The sequence below is a fragment of the Symphodus melops genome, assembly GCF_947650265.1.
Source record: "Symphodus melops genome assembly, chromosome: 5".
Lineage (NCBI taxonomy): Eukaryota > Metazoa > Chordata > Actinopteri > Labriformes > Labridae > Symphodus > Symphodus melops.
In genome coordinates, this window is record NC_136695.1 from 21,699,309 (window position 1) to 21,715,097 (window position 15,789).

Below are 15,789 nucleotides of genomic sequence, written 5' to 3' on the forward strand. Positions count from 1 at the left end.
CTGCATGATTTCGCGTTAAAATGATTAGATTCTGACGAGGTCCCACTGGGCAGGTTTTTGCTCGTCCTCAGTGTAATGAGGGAGTGAAGTTGGAATACTTCCAGCAAGGATTGAGCTGGAGGAGTCCCTTCAGAGGCGAGAGATGATACTTGTGATGCATCATGGCAGAGGGAAGCAGTGTCACATCCCTGTCAAGGGGCCTGAGATTCCTAACAGAGCTCCTGGACCCTGAGGATTAACACTCAGAAGTGCTCTACCCTGTTATTTTCATACCTTATACCTCCTACAATATACAAACGGATTTAGAAATTAGAGGCTCATGTTCACTTGAGATGTCCAAATCTTTTTAAGTTACTGTATACGGCATAAAGAAGAACATTCATATTTTGGTAACATCTTGAACAACAACTGAGATCTGTTTGTCATGATAGGAGAATATTTTTTAACTCTGTCTCCCCTCACAAATGTTCAGTAGGTGTTGTACATCATTCTCAGTAGAACTATTAACAGCTATTTATACAACCAGGATAGTGTGTCATGTGGATTCAGTTTCTGCCCACTGAGAGTTTAAAGTGTGTGTGTGTGTGTGTGTGTGTGTGTGTGTGTGTGTGTGTGTGAGCACATACAGGTGGTCAATGTAAGTCCATGTGACTGTCTGGATGCCAACAGATTGGGTGTTAGAGTAGTTATTGAGCTGTCTCTGATCTGATCAGGCAGTTGTCTGTGTGTCTGTCTGCATGTGTGTGCAGGGCGGGGCAGGTGGATATGGTGTGGAGGTGACTGCCACCTTCCCCATGGAGACAGCGGGGAGAGTGACGCACGGAGGTCAGGGGTGGAGAAACAGAGGAGAGAGCACAGAGATATGAGGATGGGCTGCTCGGGTACATAGTTGAAATTCAAGGATAAGGTTTCTGAACCGCTGCAGTGAAACGCATTACGATGAGCTCGGGTTTAATTATAGAGAGCAGGGTTTGTGCAGGGGGGGGGGGGGTTGGCAGGGAGGTTAGGAGTCAGGGTAAAAATGGGTGAATGTTGAGTTTGCGAGCAGGTCGGGTGTCATGACATGTCTGCGAATAAGAGAGGTGGCAATTATTTTACGTCAAATCCCTTTAATGAAAAGCAAAACTGTTTAACATACTTTAAATATGTGTTTTTGTTTATTAGACATATTTTACATAAAGTGAGTGGAAACACAACAAAAACAATGACCACTCATTCAATATAAACTCATTCACTCAGATTATATACAAAATTGAGTTTACAAAGTGAGTCCATACAATTCTCTAATAAAAAAAAAAGTATTATAAGCACTTCTCACACTTTTCTTTCATCCAACAAACATTCATCTGGTGTCCGAAAGTAAAACACACATACAGTCAGTAATAAATAATGACATCCACAGCCACTAGTTTAACAAATAGATTGATATGGATACACATTGATTCCTGTCATAAAGCAGCATGAGAGGTAATGTAAAGAGGATCAACATTTTACTTAGCAGACTCTGTTTTCATTAGAAAACAACATTAACCATGGTATGCTACAGTAATGACACTGTAAACTTTCTGTCACTTTCTGTAACATGTTAATGTGGTGTTATTTCAATAAATGCATCAAGCACAATATGTTTAGGTTGATGTGATATAACGAGACATTGAGGAGAAGAAATGTGGATGTATGGAGGCTTTGAAAACAGGAAACAGCAGTCTATTAACAATTTCCAACTTAAGGCCTTTGCACACTGAGTCCATTTTGTTTCATCCAAAATTGATGCACGTTAAATTTGATATACAATCTCATGTTATTTCCATCATGTTTGCACCCTGACACTTTCTTCTGTTTGTATTTCTTTCCAAACTGGTTCGGTTTTCTGCAATTTTTCTTATCTGGCCAGTAGGGGGTTTGTGTGTGTTTGGGTAGGTGACCCTACCTCAAACATGCTGCCAGCTGTTGTTAAGGATCAATGACTTTGCAGAAATTGGTGTTCTTCTTTTTAATTTGTGGCTTCAGTAAAGCTGGCAGCGTAATAACTGGTTTGCTCCCAGGTGTATTTTCAGGTGTAGAAATACACCTGGGAGCAATCGGAGGAATTCTGCAGCTCCTTATCAATGAGACAAAACTGTCTTTTATTGACAGGTGAAACTCTCCCAGCTCTTGTCTTGTTTACATGTGGTTGGACCCGTTGTTGCTGGTTTTTTTTTGTTTTTTTTAAAAACACAAAATCATCTTCATTGCATGATCACTCTGCGTGATGAGTCCTTCATATTTTTGTCATGCTGAGAATTTTCACCAGAAATGCAACGGACTCTGCAAGGTCTCTGTAAGGTTGTTTTTTTTTTCTTTGCGAATTAAAGATCCAAATAACATATATATTAAAAAAAACTTAATACCCTGTTTGTTATCATTACCTAATTCTGCCATGTAAGCAGCCATGACAGAATTGTCTTGGTAAACCAAACCATGCTGTTGAAATATAAAAAACATTTTGCATTTGTCCAAATGTGCTCCTGATAACGTCAGACACTTTTACTTTTTCAGAGGACATTTAAAAACGAAACATTTTGGGTATTAATTAGACGATCTTTTTTCTTTTTTCTGTCTTGGCAGAAACAGGCTCCCATACTAAACTTCAATGAACTTGATTTCAGAACTGTCAGGAAATCTAAAAACGCTGATGCACCTTCCTTGTTCTCGAAAAAATTATAGATGCACCATACAGTCGACTAGCAAGCCTATTTGTGACACATTACACACTTAGTAAACACAATACAAAACTCAAAATCAGCAGCATCCCTTTGGTTTGTATCACTCTACTTTTGACGAAAAAACATACTGACAAACAAAATTAAAATAAAAACTTATAGTAATCCAAAGGTTTTGTTGTTTTTTGCTGATTTCTCATCAAACAGTTGATTAAGACATATTAGGGCTTCTCTGACAAACTAAATGCCAAGAGCAAGTAGTCACAGTCCTTAGGATACAGACTTTTCCACGTGCTCTGGAGACATCAAAAATACGATTTTTGCATTGAGTGCTAAGTAGCACCATTCTTGTGTGGAAAGCATTTCTGCCAGGGGCTGAAAGGAAGAGAGAGGAGCACGAAGAGGAAACCTCCGAGAATAAGTATTCCTCCTGCAGAGCCCACACAGGCCACGGACCAGGAGAGCTCGTGGTGTAAAGGAACTGAGTGATCGCTGGACAGCAAGGCCAGCACGGACTGATGGAATACCAGGACTGAGAAGAGAACCAGCACACCTGTAGAAAGAGAGAGAGAGGCGAACCAATGGAAAAATACACACACACAGTTGTTTAAAAGAACCAAATAGCCTTGTAATGCAAACAGCCTTCCAATTATGTGTTCTAGATATATTCAATGTGATGTGTCACCTGACAGGATGAAGCAGAAGGAGGCCGGTTTGAGAAAGAAAGGCACTCCCTTGCTGAGGGACATGGCGATACAGATTGAGCCCATCACCATCATGGTCAGACTCAAAAGTGCCAAGATAGCTGCTGCTAGATTCAGATCTGTGAAGGAAACAGGAAGACAAATCCGATTTGACATGTATGAAAGTGTACTGTGTATATAACTCTGTATGTGTTTATCTGTGTATAAATGTATCTGATTATACAAAGTTACTGAATGAATGTATCTGGAATTGTCTGAATTGTGTCTGGCTCCGTTTAAAACACTTCCTTTTTTTGGCATTGAAAACCTGAACATTCACAGCAGTGTTGCGTTTTTGTTTTTACTCCTGATCAGACAGAAGTTGTTTTTATTTATTCATTAAAATACTACAGATACAAGGTTTCTGAATGGGTTCTGTTGGGCCAAAGAAAAAGGTGAATGAATGTCAACTGAAGCGACATAAAAAAGACTGTCAGCTGTTTGATGTTTGTCCAGACACGCTTCAAAAGTGTTTCTTCATCCAGCATGGCAGACATTGTGGTTACTGTGTCACCATTAGATCATTAAATGAACCTGCACATTTACAACTCCTGTCATGCCTGAGATGACTCTCTCCTCACAGTAACAACAATGTGCTGGTTGTCAAAGTTGTGTGATTGTTTTTTTATCATTACGCTTTTGATTACAGACAAATAAGGTGAGTAAAAGACATTCTGGCAGCTTTGTTAAGCTCTGCAAACACAAAGGCTTACAATGACAAAACTAACATGCTGATTTTAGATAGACAGCAGAGTAACGCTGTCTTAGCTTATGAGGCGTGATTGTATGATCAAATACGCTAACCACAAGTACAACCACAACATAGGTCTGGATTTATTGATAAAAGATGTTGTGCCTTACTGAAGCTTCACTATTTCAGATGTTCCGGAGGTTTAGAATAAAGACGCATCATGAGTAGAACAGCTTGGTACTTAAAGCAGCTGATACAAAAAAAACCCAGCCATACAACAACAGCTGTCCACCTAGTAAACGGAAAATCTAGTCCATGATTGATGCCATAAAGCAAACAGAAGAGATGACATTAAATTTTTGGCAGTGGAAACTTAGCCTTCAAGTGAATATGGGATTATTTAGGAGGAAAGGTCAGGAGATCATTAGCATACATGCTGGTAAGAATTTTGAATATCTGTTCAAATTGTGTTTGCTAAGGGTTTGTGCTATGGCTGGATTTTTTTTTTCTTGCAGCCTTTTATGGTAAATGTATGAGTTTCCATTAACGCCATGCAAAAAATATTTGACCCAAAGATAGAGGTGATTATGCCCAATGTAACATAAGTAACAAGTCTCAGCCAACTACTTCAACCTGCACTGAAACCAGCAGCTGCCCAGACAGTAAAGTCAACACATGAATCGCTCCGATATCTCATGACAATCTTTAATAACAGAGCTGCAGCAGAAGTTAATGGGCTAAAACATGCAAGAAACAACGACCGCATAGTCCTCGCAGCATGTCTTCATTGATAGTAGCTGCAATGAGACCCTGTTTGTGAGCGTGTTGTAAGAGGGGGGAGGGTGGGGGAGTGCAATGTCTCACTCTTATTTGTTGTCTTCTTAAATATGACTGCATTCTCCCCAGAGGTAAAGAATTTGAAGTAGGTGCAGTTGGACTCTGTGAGAAAAGGGAAAGCAGATCAGACACACATGAACACATGGAAACCCACACTCCTATGGATGGCTGCTGGCCTCCTGCTTGGTGCCTCCTATGCATCCATGCACCCTGTCCTTCCAGGCATCATTTCTATTTATATCCAAGTGTTGAGCATTAGCTGGAAAACTCACGGAAACACACCACTACACACACACACACACACACACACACAGAGAGACACACACACACACACCCACAGAGACACACACAGAGACACACACACACACACACACACACACACACACACACACACACACACACACACACACACACACACACACACACACACACACACACACACACACACACACACACACACACACACACACACACACACATTGCCCAGCACTGCACATATGGTTTGTCCAGAGAAGGTGAGAAACTGCAAAAGACTGAAGGTGGATGTCAGGGGAGAAGGGGCAGATGGAGGATAGAAACAAAGAAGAAGAAAAAGAGAAGATAAATGGAGTGAGTGCAGGATGAAATGGTAGTGCAGGAAATGTGAAAAGAGCATGAAAATGAGGGATAAGTCTGAGGCAGATAGAGGAGTAGCAAGTGAAGGGGAAGAGAGACACAGATGGAGAAGGAGGTGAGGGGAGCAGGAGATGTCAAAAGGGGGAGGAAACACAGAGGGCTTGGTTAATACTGCATTAGACACACGCTCTCCCTCAGTCCCTGTCTGTCCCCCTCCTCTCTCTATATTTAGACAAAAACTGTGAAGTAGTCAGATTCCACTTGGCTTCACAGGCGCATAGTGATGATTTTCACCCACTGAATATTTTGTAGTCCAAAACAGTCACACACACAAATATGTTTGTGTCTCAGTGAATTTGCAAACATTTTCTTGGAGCAGAAATATCATTTATCAGCCTACTAATCCTTTTAACACATTATGCTTTCACAGTTTTCTGTTCTCGCCTCCCCTGCCGAGGTTATAATCATTGAGCTGTCATCCAGCAGGCAGAGAAGACGGATTGCTGGTCTTGAGATGACAGGCACGGCCAGCATCAGCGGCGGGCAGCGTTTTTGCTCGGGATGGGAGCCAGAGGCGAGTAAACAGGGATGTGAAAACAGAGACGCAGAGATAGCAAAAACAGTTGTTTTTCTCCAACATGACAAGCCCAGGGCCATCTGCGACAGGGGACATTGGCCAACAGTGTGAGGACGAGGAAGATTGTCAGAAGCATACTGGCCACTCTCACACACCAACAAAACCATCTCAGAGGCACAGATTTTTATCTGCTATGACAGGAAGATGAATTAGTCCTTGATGCTCAGGAAGAAACAATACATTTGAATTATATATTATATAAGGCTGTCAAACAATGAACAGTTGAATCGAGATAAATCCCAAAATTTCAAAAATTTCAAAAATTTCAAAATGCAATTTATCTCATTTATATAATTCTATTATTTTGTATTTATAAATTTCAAATAAATTTATAAATTTTTATTTTGAATTTCTTAAACTTACTTGATGTTTGAAGTCCTAATTTTATTTTTCAAAGAAAGTAAGGACCTTCTGGTAAATGGAAGGGTACAACATTAATTAAACTACAGAAAAAGAAACTTCATCAAAAACCAAACAAAAACAGCCAGGAATCTGTAAATGTATCTGATCTATATGTGTGTGTGTGTGTTTGTGTGTGTGTGTGTGTGTGTGTGTACATGTCAAAAGGCATGTATCAAATGCATCAAAAGGCATATATATACACTCAACAAAAATATAAACGCAACACTTTTGTTTTTGCTCCCATTTGTCATGAGATGGACTCAAAGATCTAAAATTCATTCCAGATACACAATATTACCATTTCTCTCAAACATTGTTCATAAATCTGTCTAAATGTGTGATAGTGAGCACTTTTGCTTTGCTGAGACAATCCATCCCACCTCACAGGTGTGCCACATCAAGATGCTCATCAGACACCATGATTAGTGCATAGGTGTACCTTAGACTGTCCACAATAAAAGGCCACCCTGAAATGTGCAGTTTTTGCTTTATTGAGGGTCTGGGGACTCAGAACCAGTCAGTATCTGGTGTGACCACCATTTGCCTCATGCAGTGCAACACATCTTCTTCGCATAGAGTTTATCAGATTGTCAATTGTGGCCTGTGGAATGTTGGTCCACTCCTCTTCAATGGCTGTGCGAAGTTGCTGGATATTAGTGGGAACTGGTACGCGCTGTCGTATACGCCGGTCAAGCACATCCCAAACATGCTCAATGGGTGACATGTCCGGTGAGTATGCTGGCCATGCAAGAACTGGGACATTTTCAGCTTCCAAGAATTGTGTACAGATCCTTGCAACATGGGGCCGTGCATTATCTTGCTGAAACATGAGGTGATGTTCATGGATGTATGGCACAACAATGGGCCTCAGGATCTCATCACGGTATCTCTGTGCATTCAAAATGCCATCAATAAAATGCACCTGTGTTCTTCGTCCATAACAGATGCCTGCCCATACCATAACCCCACCACCACCATGGGCCACTCGATCCACAACATTGACATCAGCAAAGCGCTCACCCACACGACGCCACACACGCTGTCTGCCATCTGCCCTGAACAATGTAAACCGAGATTCATCCGTGAAGAGAACACCTCTCCAACGTGCCAGACGCCATCGAATGTGAGCATTTGCCCACTCAAGTCTGTTACGGCGACGATCTGGAGTCAGGTTAAGACCCCGATGAGGACGACGAGCATGCAGTTGAGCTTCCCTGAGACGGTTTCTGACAGTTTGTGCAGAAATTCTTTGGTTATGCAAACCAATTGTTTCAGCAGCTGTCTGAGTAGCTGGTCTCAGACGATCTTGGAGGTGAACCTGCTGGATGTGGAGGTCCTGGGCTGGTGTGGTTACACGTGGTCTGCGGTTGTGAGGCCGGTTGGATGTACTGCCATATTCTCTGAAACGCCTTTGGAGACGGCTTATGGTGGAGAAATGAACATTCAATGCCCGAGCAACAGATCTGGTTGACATTCCTGCTGTCAGCATGCCAATTGCACGCTCCCTCAATGCTTGCGCCATCTGTGGCATTTTGCTGTGAGACAAAACTGCACATTTCAGAGTGGCCTTTTATTGTGGACAGTCTAAGGTACACCTATGCACTAATCATGGTGTCTGATGAGCATCTTGATGTGGCACACCTGTGAGGTGGGATGGATTGTCTCAGCAAAGCAAAAGTGCTCACTATCACACATTTAGACAGATTTATGAACAATGTTTGAGAGAAATGGTAATATTGTGTATCTGGAATGAATTTTAGATCTTTGAGTCCATCTCATGACAAATGGGAGCAAAAACAAAAGTGTTGCGTTTATATTTTTGTTGAGTATATATATATATATATATATATATAGACATAGATATAGATATAGATTTATATATAGAGATATATATATGTATATGTATATGTGTATATATATATATATATATATATATATATATATATATATATGTGTGTGTGTGTGTGTGTGTGTGTGTGTATATATATACATATACATATATATAAAATAGGTCATTATGCAGTTAACACACATTATCCGGAGACTTATGGTCGACCAGAATAAATGTCTTTAGAAAAGAGCTTTCACATCTCTGAAAACATAATGTACACATCATTGCAATGAAACTTTTGGTTTGGCCGTTTTTAGACTGTTTCCTACAGCGTACAACTGGAGATGACTGGGTAGCAAGCATAGGTGAAAACCTGTTAAAAATGCTTTTTTACGCTGATTATGTAACAACAAAGATTATTCTGTATGCTACTGCATGTGCAGAACCTGCATGCGGCTGTGTGTTGTTACAATAGTATGGATACTGAAAACAGCTTCACTCTGGTCCTGCACGTGCACCGTTTCACAGCATCGTATTTCTTTAATGATTCAATTTGCACATTATCTGTAGGATGACCTAGATACATATGTATGCAGGCAGCTTCACACTCACAGACAGCTATCCTCTCTGTCTATCCCTTTCCAAGATTAAACGGGGCACACATAAAGGAATGTAATATGGCTTTAAATGTGGTGTGCATCAAATATGTTGCTAAAGTATCTCAAGGTTGTGTAGGGGAATTTTTTTTTTTGCAAAATAAAATGTTTGTATGAATTCCTCAGTCCCTTAAGAGCGTAGATTAAAGACCTACAGATGTTTGCATATTCCCAGGGGGGATTCATCATATTAGTTATGCCTGCTCCCTCTGTTTACACATCAGTGGTGAAGGCAAAGAAAAATTGTGGCGATTAACTGTTCATGCATTTTCCTTGGTGATGTTAACAACTTGCAACCTCCATATTACACCTTTTCTACTAATTCACTTGAATAATGTGGCACAGTCTCAAATAGAGGCTGCCTGAATGTTGAAGGAATCCATTTTTTAGAGAGATACAACAAAAACAAAACAGACACATCCCCTCCAGAAAGCTCACCTGTTCACCTCCCAGACAGCTCAAAGTGCACACAGACAAACACACACAGACACAGAGCAGCCAGAAAACTCACCTCCAGGTAGCTCAGCTGGGCCGCAGCTCGTCCTCTCCGGGTCTATGTCAGCCACCCACAGGGTGCGGATGCAGCCCTTCCACAGGCCATAATGGGCCATCTGGCAGGTCTGGTTGCCACTAAAATTCTTTGATTGGGCCAGCTCCACCCAAAACTCTGTCCCCATGCCCAACACTGTCAGGGTTACACCGATGATAGACACAAAGAAAGCCAGCTTGATCTTCCCTTCCTGGCTGTCACTCATCTTGTGGACCCTCCTCTGTCCTCTTGCACCCTTTATTCCTCCCAAACCCCCGGCTTGCCCAGCCCCAGCCACCCCGATGCGGCCCTCCTCATCCTGCTGGACGAAGAAGTTGGACCACATGCTGTAATTAAATGGTCAGGAACGAGGTAGACCAGAGGGAAGGATGGAGCACTTTGGTGAATGATTGGAGGGGCAGATAATTGATGAAAAGATGGAGGGAATTTGGGGAGAGGTGCAGATTCGGAAAAATGTCCAAAAAAAAACGAAACTGGAGACTCAGCGATCCAATATGTTGCCGTTAAAGGGCAAACTGAGTGAAAACAGTAAACAAATACGAATAAGTGGGCTGAATGATGATTAGATAAAAGTGATGTGAATGAAGCTAGAATGAAGGAGGGGGCCGATACATTCAAAATGGTGGAGGACCAGGAGAGTTGTGTTGTCTGTTTTACGTCCAGTCCTGTAGAAAAATACAATACACAAAGATGAAAGAGCAGCCGGCATATGCTTCACACAAGCACTATCCTTTCATCACCAGGGTAATATTTAATTTCAAACAGCTTTATTGGCAACTACAGTTATCCCTCCCGAAAAGACACACCACATGCTTTCTGCCAACAATAGATAAGCCGAACGTTGTTTCCCTGAAAGGCATATTTTTGCGTTCCCAGAAAAAAACAATGGGGCTGGATGAGCGAGCTGAGTTGGTAGGCGCAGGGGTCAAGGTGAGCGATAACATCACTGCACTAGACTGCCCCTCCTACTCTTTGTTTTCCCAGAGGAGTTTGCAACAGAGCTCTTCCCTGAGCAGGTACACTATTGCTTGCATTAACGCAGATCCCCCTTTGATCTGAGGGGATAATGTGATGCCACAAATACTTCCCAGCATGCATTACGCGCACCGACAAACACTTTGAATCTGCAGGCACGGCTGTCTCATTTTAGGTGAGCGTGTGTGTTTGTGTTCTACAAACTGTCAGCGAGGGGCCCTTAGGTGCCCCATACAGGGTGCATGGGAGGTGATAATTCATGTCTGAACCCTCTGACAGACAGAGAGGGGGGCTGCAGTAATTAACTCTGCCATGTAGTCCAACAGGTCACGTAGTGGAGGCAGGAAGTCGAGCCAGTGAGGAAGGCAGCAGCAGTTGGTGGATCACTTAATTCAGAGCTTTGCGCTGACAGCATCACAGGTTTTATATTTAGGCAACGCATGTGAACGCACCAAGCTCAGGACCCTTTGTGTACAGAATGTGGATATAAGAGGAGTCTGAAGGAATACAATTAGAATTTGGGGAAAAAAATAATGGCCACAGGTAAAGCATTTAGGTATGAAAAAAAATAAAAATAAAAACAAACAAAAACACTAGCATGGAGTGTCAAGTGAAAATGATATTGATCTGTAATTATTCAAATCGTCTGTTTTATTTATATTTATTTGAGTTATTTGGAGCAAGGACTCTCACCATCATCTTACTCCACCTTCTTTGGCGTCAATACTGAAAGTGCTATCAGTAAGGGTAAACTGGATTATAACGGTATCTTAACGGTTCATACATGAACTTGCTCCGACTCACTTTGGTGCCGGGAGAATCCACGAGAAAGGACAGAGCATCGTTTTAAAGGCCAACCTGCCAGTCGGCTGCAACTTGCTTGATACTTTAAGCTTGTCGAGGACTGTTTGTGCACGATAAGCTCACCTGCAAGAATTTGTGAAGGTGGGACTAAGCTGGAAGGTAGACAAGAGTATAGCTCAGCCAGTCATTTGAGCGCACTATTTACTGGACTGAGAGGCTAAAGCACCAGATTGTTTTGTTTATTTTTCAGAGAATTTAATGATTGCTCCCTTAATGTGAGAGAGTATCAGCCACTGAAGCACAACACTCATTACAAATGGTTTATCCTACCTTTGAATTCTTAGCCATAGTTTCTCCTGTTTTGTTATTTAACTATTCCATGGTTAGTTGGGTAATCATAAAAAATAATGTGCAGATCCTTAACAATAATTTATTTTCCCTGGGTTTGTAAATAACGATCAATCCTTATTTACTGCCAGCTCAGCACGGAGATATCATCTTTTTCTGCTTCTTTTTATTTTTTTAAAGCCTTTCATGGACCAAAGCTTTCAAACATTACTCATAAATCACACGTCCACAAACTTCAACTATGATGAATAATATCACAACTTCAGCTGCTGACAGAAATGTTACAAGTTATGCAGTTACAAGCCTTGGTCACTCTACATCCATGTTAACCACTGAATGACCAGAGGGGTCAAACCACTCTCACTTCCCAAGCTTTGTATAGCCGACATGTTCGTTTTTGAGTTTTACAACGCTGCAAAAAGGTTGTGTCAAGTTCTGTGGCAGCTCAGAGGATCACAAGCTTGGACAAACATTTCAGGTTGTAAAAGTGTGCAACTCTGCATAATTTAACCAGAGGCAGCCACATGTGTGACACGTTGGCTGAAAATGAACTTACAAGCTTGAGTGAGAAAAGAAGAATAAGTCTGACCTGTTTGGTGTGTTGTTGAGTTCAGGAGTACGAGAAGCCTGAAACTTAATAGAGGGGGTGAGCGCTGATGGGAGAGTTAGAGAGAGGAGGAGAGAGAGGGGTGGAGGGAGGTACGTAAGAGTTATGGAAAGTGAGTGTAACAAGGGAGGGGGGGCTGCAGCTTGGTTGGGTAACACTCTTGTTGATTTAATGTGTGTCTTTGCCCTTAAGACTTCACCTACAGCTCAGCACAATCTCCCCCTTTTAATACTCAGACACTAGTTTGTATGTGGAATCTGAGGTGCTGCAGGGTGGTCTGGTCACATGACCTCAGGCCTACCAGCGTGTGTGTGTGTGTGTGTGTGTGTGTGTGTGTGTGTGTGTGTGTGTGCAGCCACGTTCGTGCGTGTCTATTTTAGACAGCCACCTGTTAATGACATTAAGGAGGAGTCTGTGTTTATAAGCGAGGGACCAGGACAGCATTTTACAGAAACACAAGATACTGTGAGGAAAGTGAGAAACTGACAGAGTGAATGTGAAGGGACAGGGGAAGTAAAGGAAGAGAGATGCAGATATAGGGACTAGATAGCAGATAAAGTATGATAGTGTAACCCCTGTAGTTTCGTTTCTCAATGAGCCGGGTCCAGAGAGATTTTCAGCAAAAGATATGTGGAAAGCTTGACTCTGAGCACAGCCCGCTGCATGGCTCCTGCACAGTTTGGGTAACATACGTGGCACAGCAAGAGAGACGGGGAAGAGGTGGGGGTGGAAGGGGCGGGGGTCGGGGGCAGCAACACTTCGGGGGGGGGGGGGGAAAGAGGGGAGGGGGAGAAAAAGAGGAGGCCCTGATGGGAGGGAGGCAAAGTGAAAGTGAGTCGGGGACAGGATGGGATTGGTAAAAGGGGACGATCCATCCTGCAGGCTGTGACAGGAAATGAAACACCTGCAATGTCAAAAACAGTCAAAGCAAGTCAAGTTACTCAGTTACTTTTTCAGGAGATATTGTTTGGAAATCCACAGTGCAGATTAAAGATGGACTGCCACATCAGGAAAGAAACATATTGAGCCCATGAAAGCCCTGATGAATGAATAAATGTGGAGGAGAGTCATCTGTTCTAATGCACACATGTGGCTCTAATCTTTCAAATAAATCTGCCTCTAATTACAGCGAAGCCTCTCTCTCTGCTCCTCCATCATCATATGAGATTGATAGAAAAGTGTCCACACACAGTCCGAGGTCATCAATAATCTACAGCATGCTGATGTGAACAATCTTCTCCTCACATCCTTCAAGTGGCTCTGTCAGCAGTGCAGATTTCTGCTTGAACTCACTAAAGTGCACATATGTACGGCTCAAAGGCAGCCATGCATGCACTGACCACACTTAAAGCTGCAAGTGTCTCAGACTTTGATCACATTGCGCTGGACGACATATCATATACTTGGGACTATTGCGGAAAAAAAGACCAAAAAAAACTAATGCACCAAATCTGCCGTGGAAATTAGTTCCCAAAAAGTGTGCAATTTACTCCTGTTCAAGTGGTGTGTACAGAGTGCATGACAGAAATAGTTTAAGAACCACTGACTTCATAAGCTTTCAAGCGTGGATTATAGCCCTTGCTTGGGGGAAATATCTTGATTTGTTGTGGTAAGAACAAGTGTTCCTGTAGATGCACCATTGAGCCAATGACACACGTTTTGTTTTTCATTGTATGTCCTTCATCTGTGGTCTTGATAATGTGAAACACCTCGACACATCTCTCTCTTGTGGAGATGTTTTGTTTCAGATCACTTTTCCAATATGAGGTTTACATTCTTTAATCTCGTATACACCCTGATGCCATAGGTACACAAAGTACTGCATCCATCCAACCTCTGCTGCAGTGTTCTATCTTTCTGAATGAGGATCAATGGGGAGGCACTGCCCAGAATGACAATGACCATTACTCCAGCTTTACATCCACCACTAGAGGGAGGTAATGTATTTACAATGTTCACTGCAGCATGAGGCCTTCAGAGGGCTGCTGTAATAACATTTAATAGCTCTCATGTGAGGCAGCAGTGTAGAGAGGTAGGGTCTGTTTTAAATGTTTCTTCTGCTGGAGTCGGCCTTAGCAGTCTGGGAGAGCTGCTGTTTTATCTGAGCCCTCTGGGAGCGACAGGGTGGAGAGTGCCGCATCAGTGTGGCCCCGCTGCGGGGGGTGTGTGCAGCGATGCAGATGGAGACGGGCAGCAGAGAGCTGACACAGGACATTATTTCATGTCAGAGATTTGTTGCTTTTCTGTTTCTGTTTTACAGTAGCTCCCTGTTGGATTAATCCCAGGTGGACACATGGTTTGTAGTTTTTATTGCTGCTGACCAAGACTGTGTGCTCATGTGGTCTGACTGGAATATAAGAGGACAGGCCACATGAAAAAGACTGCACTTTGAAGAGGATTTTTTTTTGCAAAGCATAGATGCTGCATCAACTTCAGGAGGAGAAAGAAACCATATACATGTAGAGCACAGGATGAGATGTAAAAGAGAAACTAAAGTCTATTTTAATTTTCTTTTTTTTTGTCTTTTTCCCCCCCCATCTTTTTATTTTCATGTGTACATTAGCCAGCACCCTGATACACACAAACAAAATTTAAGCGTGCACTGTTCTTCTTCAAACCCCTCCAATCTCGCCCCATACCCAATAAATAAACCGACAAGAAATAAACAGAAACGAGCCATTTTCAAATCAAACTAACTCAGTAAAACAAAAGATAGAAAACTTACATTTTCAGCCGGTGAACATATTCTTGCACGTACAAAAAACCTGCATATTTTATACAAAATAAAACACAAAACACCAGAAACAAAGACAGCGACAAAGTTATAAGATAACATGCGTGTAGTTCATTGTATCTATCTTTCTGTACAAACTTGTTATTGAAAACCACTGCGGGATCTTTCAAAGTTGGAAAATAATGGTAACCAAAGACCAAGTTATTTGTCAGCTTACGATGATCTCAGCATGTGAGATGTTTAAGAGGCTTAAAGAACAGTACAGTTGAGATGAAGTGTATCCAGTATCCCTGATTAGAAATGTTACACGGTTGGAAAGATGGAAGAAAATGGGAAATGTTTGGAAAATATCGCAATATAAATTCGTTTTCTCAGAGAGGTAATTAAAGTTGTGCAGGTGCCCTCTGTCATGATGCAGTATGAACTCATGTAACGAATAAACACCAGATGTGTTAAGTGTTTACTATAAATGTGATGTTCTTTAAATATTCAGTATGAAGAGCTTTCTTGATATCATTTGTCAATTTGTGTTCTGAATTTATATTAAATGTTTAAATCATGTTCCTGTTTTTTTAAACATGGTTTCAAAAGATTAATTGCATGTTGATGCGTTTACAGTGACCGTGAAATGGCTCCGCTGCTCAGACATTAAAATTA

At 41.8% G+C, this 15,789-nt stretch overlaps 1 protein-coding gene across 1 annotated transcript; it reads right to left on the minus strand.

Moving 5' to 3' along the window:
• Positions 1 to 1,101: 1,101 nt before the first annotated feature.
• cacng6b (calcium channel, voltage-dependent, gamma subunit 6b) lies at positions 1,102 to 12,452 on the minus strand. Its single transcript, XM_079344943.1, has 5 exons — positions 12,381 to 12,452; positions 9,626 to 10,329; positions 5,001 to 5,075; positions 3,388 to 3,525; positions 1,102 to 3,255 (listed from the first exon to the last, which is right to left on the minus strand). Exons 2-5 carry the CDS (start codon positions 9,987 to 9,989, stop codon positions 3,035 to 3,037), a joined length of 798 nt encoding a protein of 265 aa, XP_079201069.1. The 5' UTR covers positions 9,990 to 10,329; positions 12,381 to 12,452; the 3' UTR covers positions 1,102 to 3,034.
• Positions 12,453 to 15,789: the final 3,337 nt, after the last annotated feature.

What these genes read in the sequence shown, in the direction of transcription:
- cacng6b (XM_079344943.1), bottom strand. Translation starts at nt 9,989, where the DNA reads ATGTGGTCCAACTTCTTCGTCCAGCAGGATGAGGAGGGCCGCATCGGG. An exon ending in CCCAGCTGAGCTACCTGGAG is followed by an intron (nt 5,076 to 9,625) that starts GTGAGTTTTCTG and finishes CTTTTCTCACAG; the next exon opens with AGTCCAACTGCACCTACTTC. An exon ending in CTTCTGCTTCATCCTGTCAG is followed by an intron (nt 3,256 to 3,387) that starts GTGACACATCAC and finishes CTCTTTCTACAG; the next exon opens with GTGTGCTGGTTCTCTTCTCA.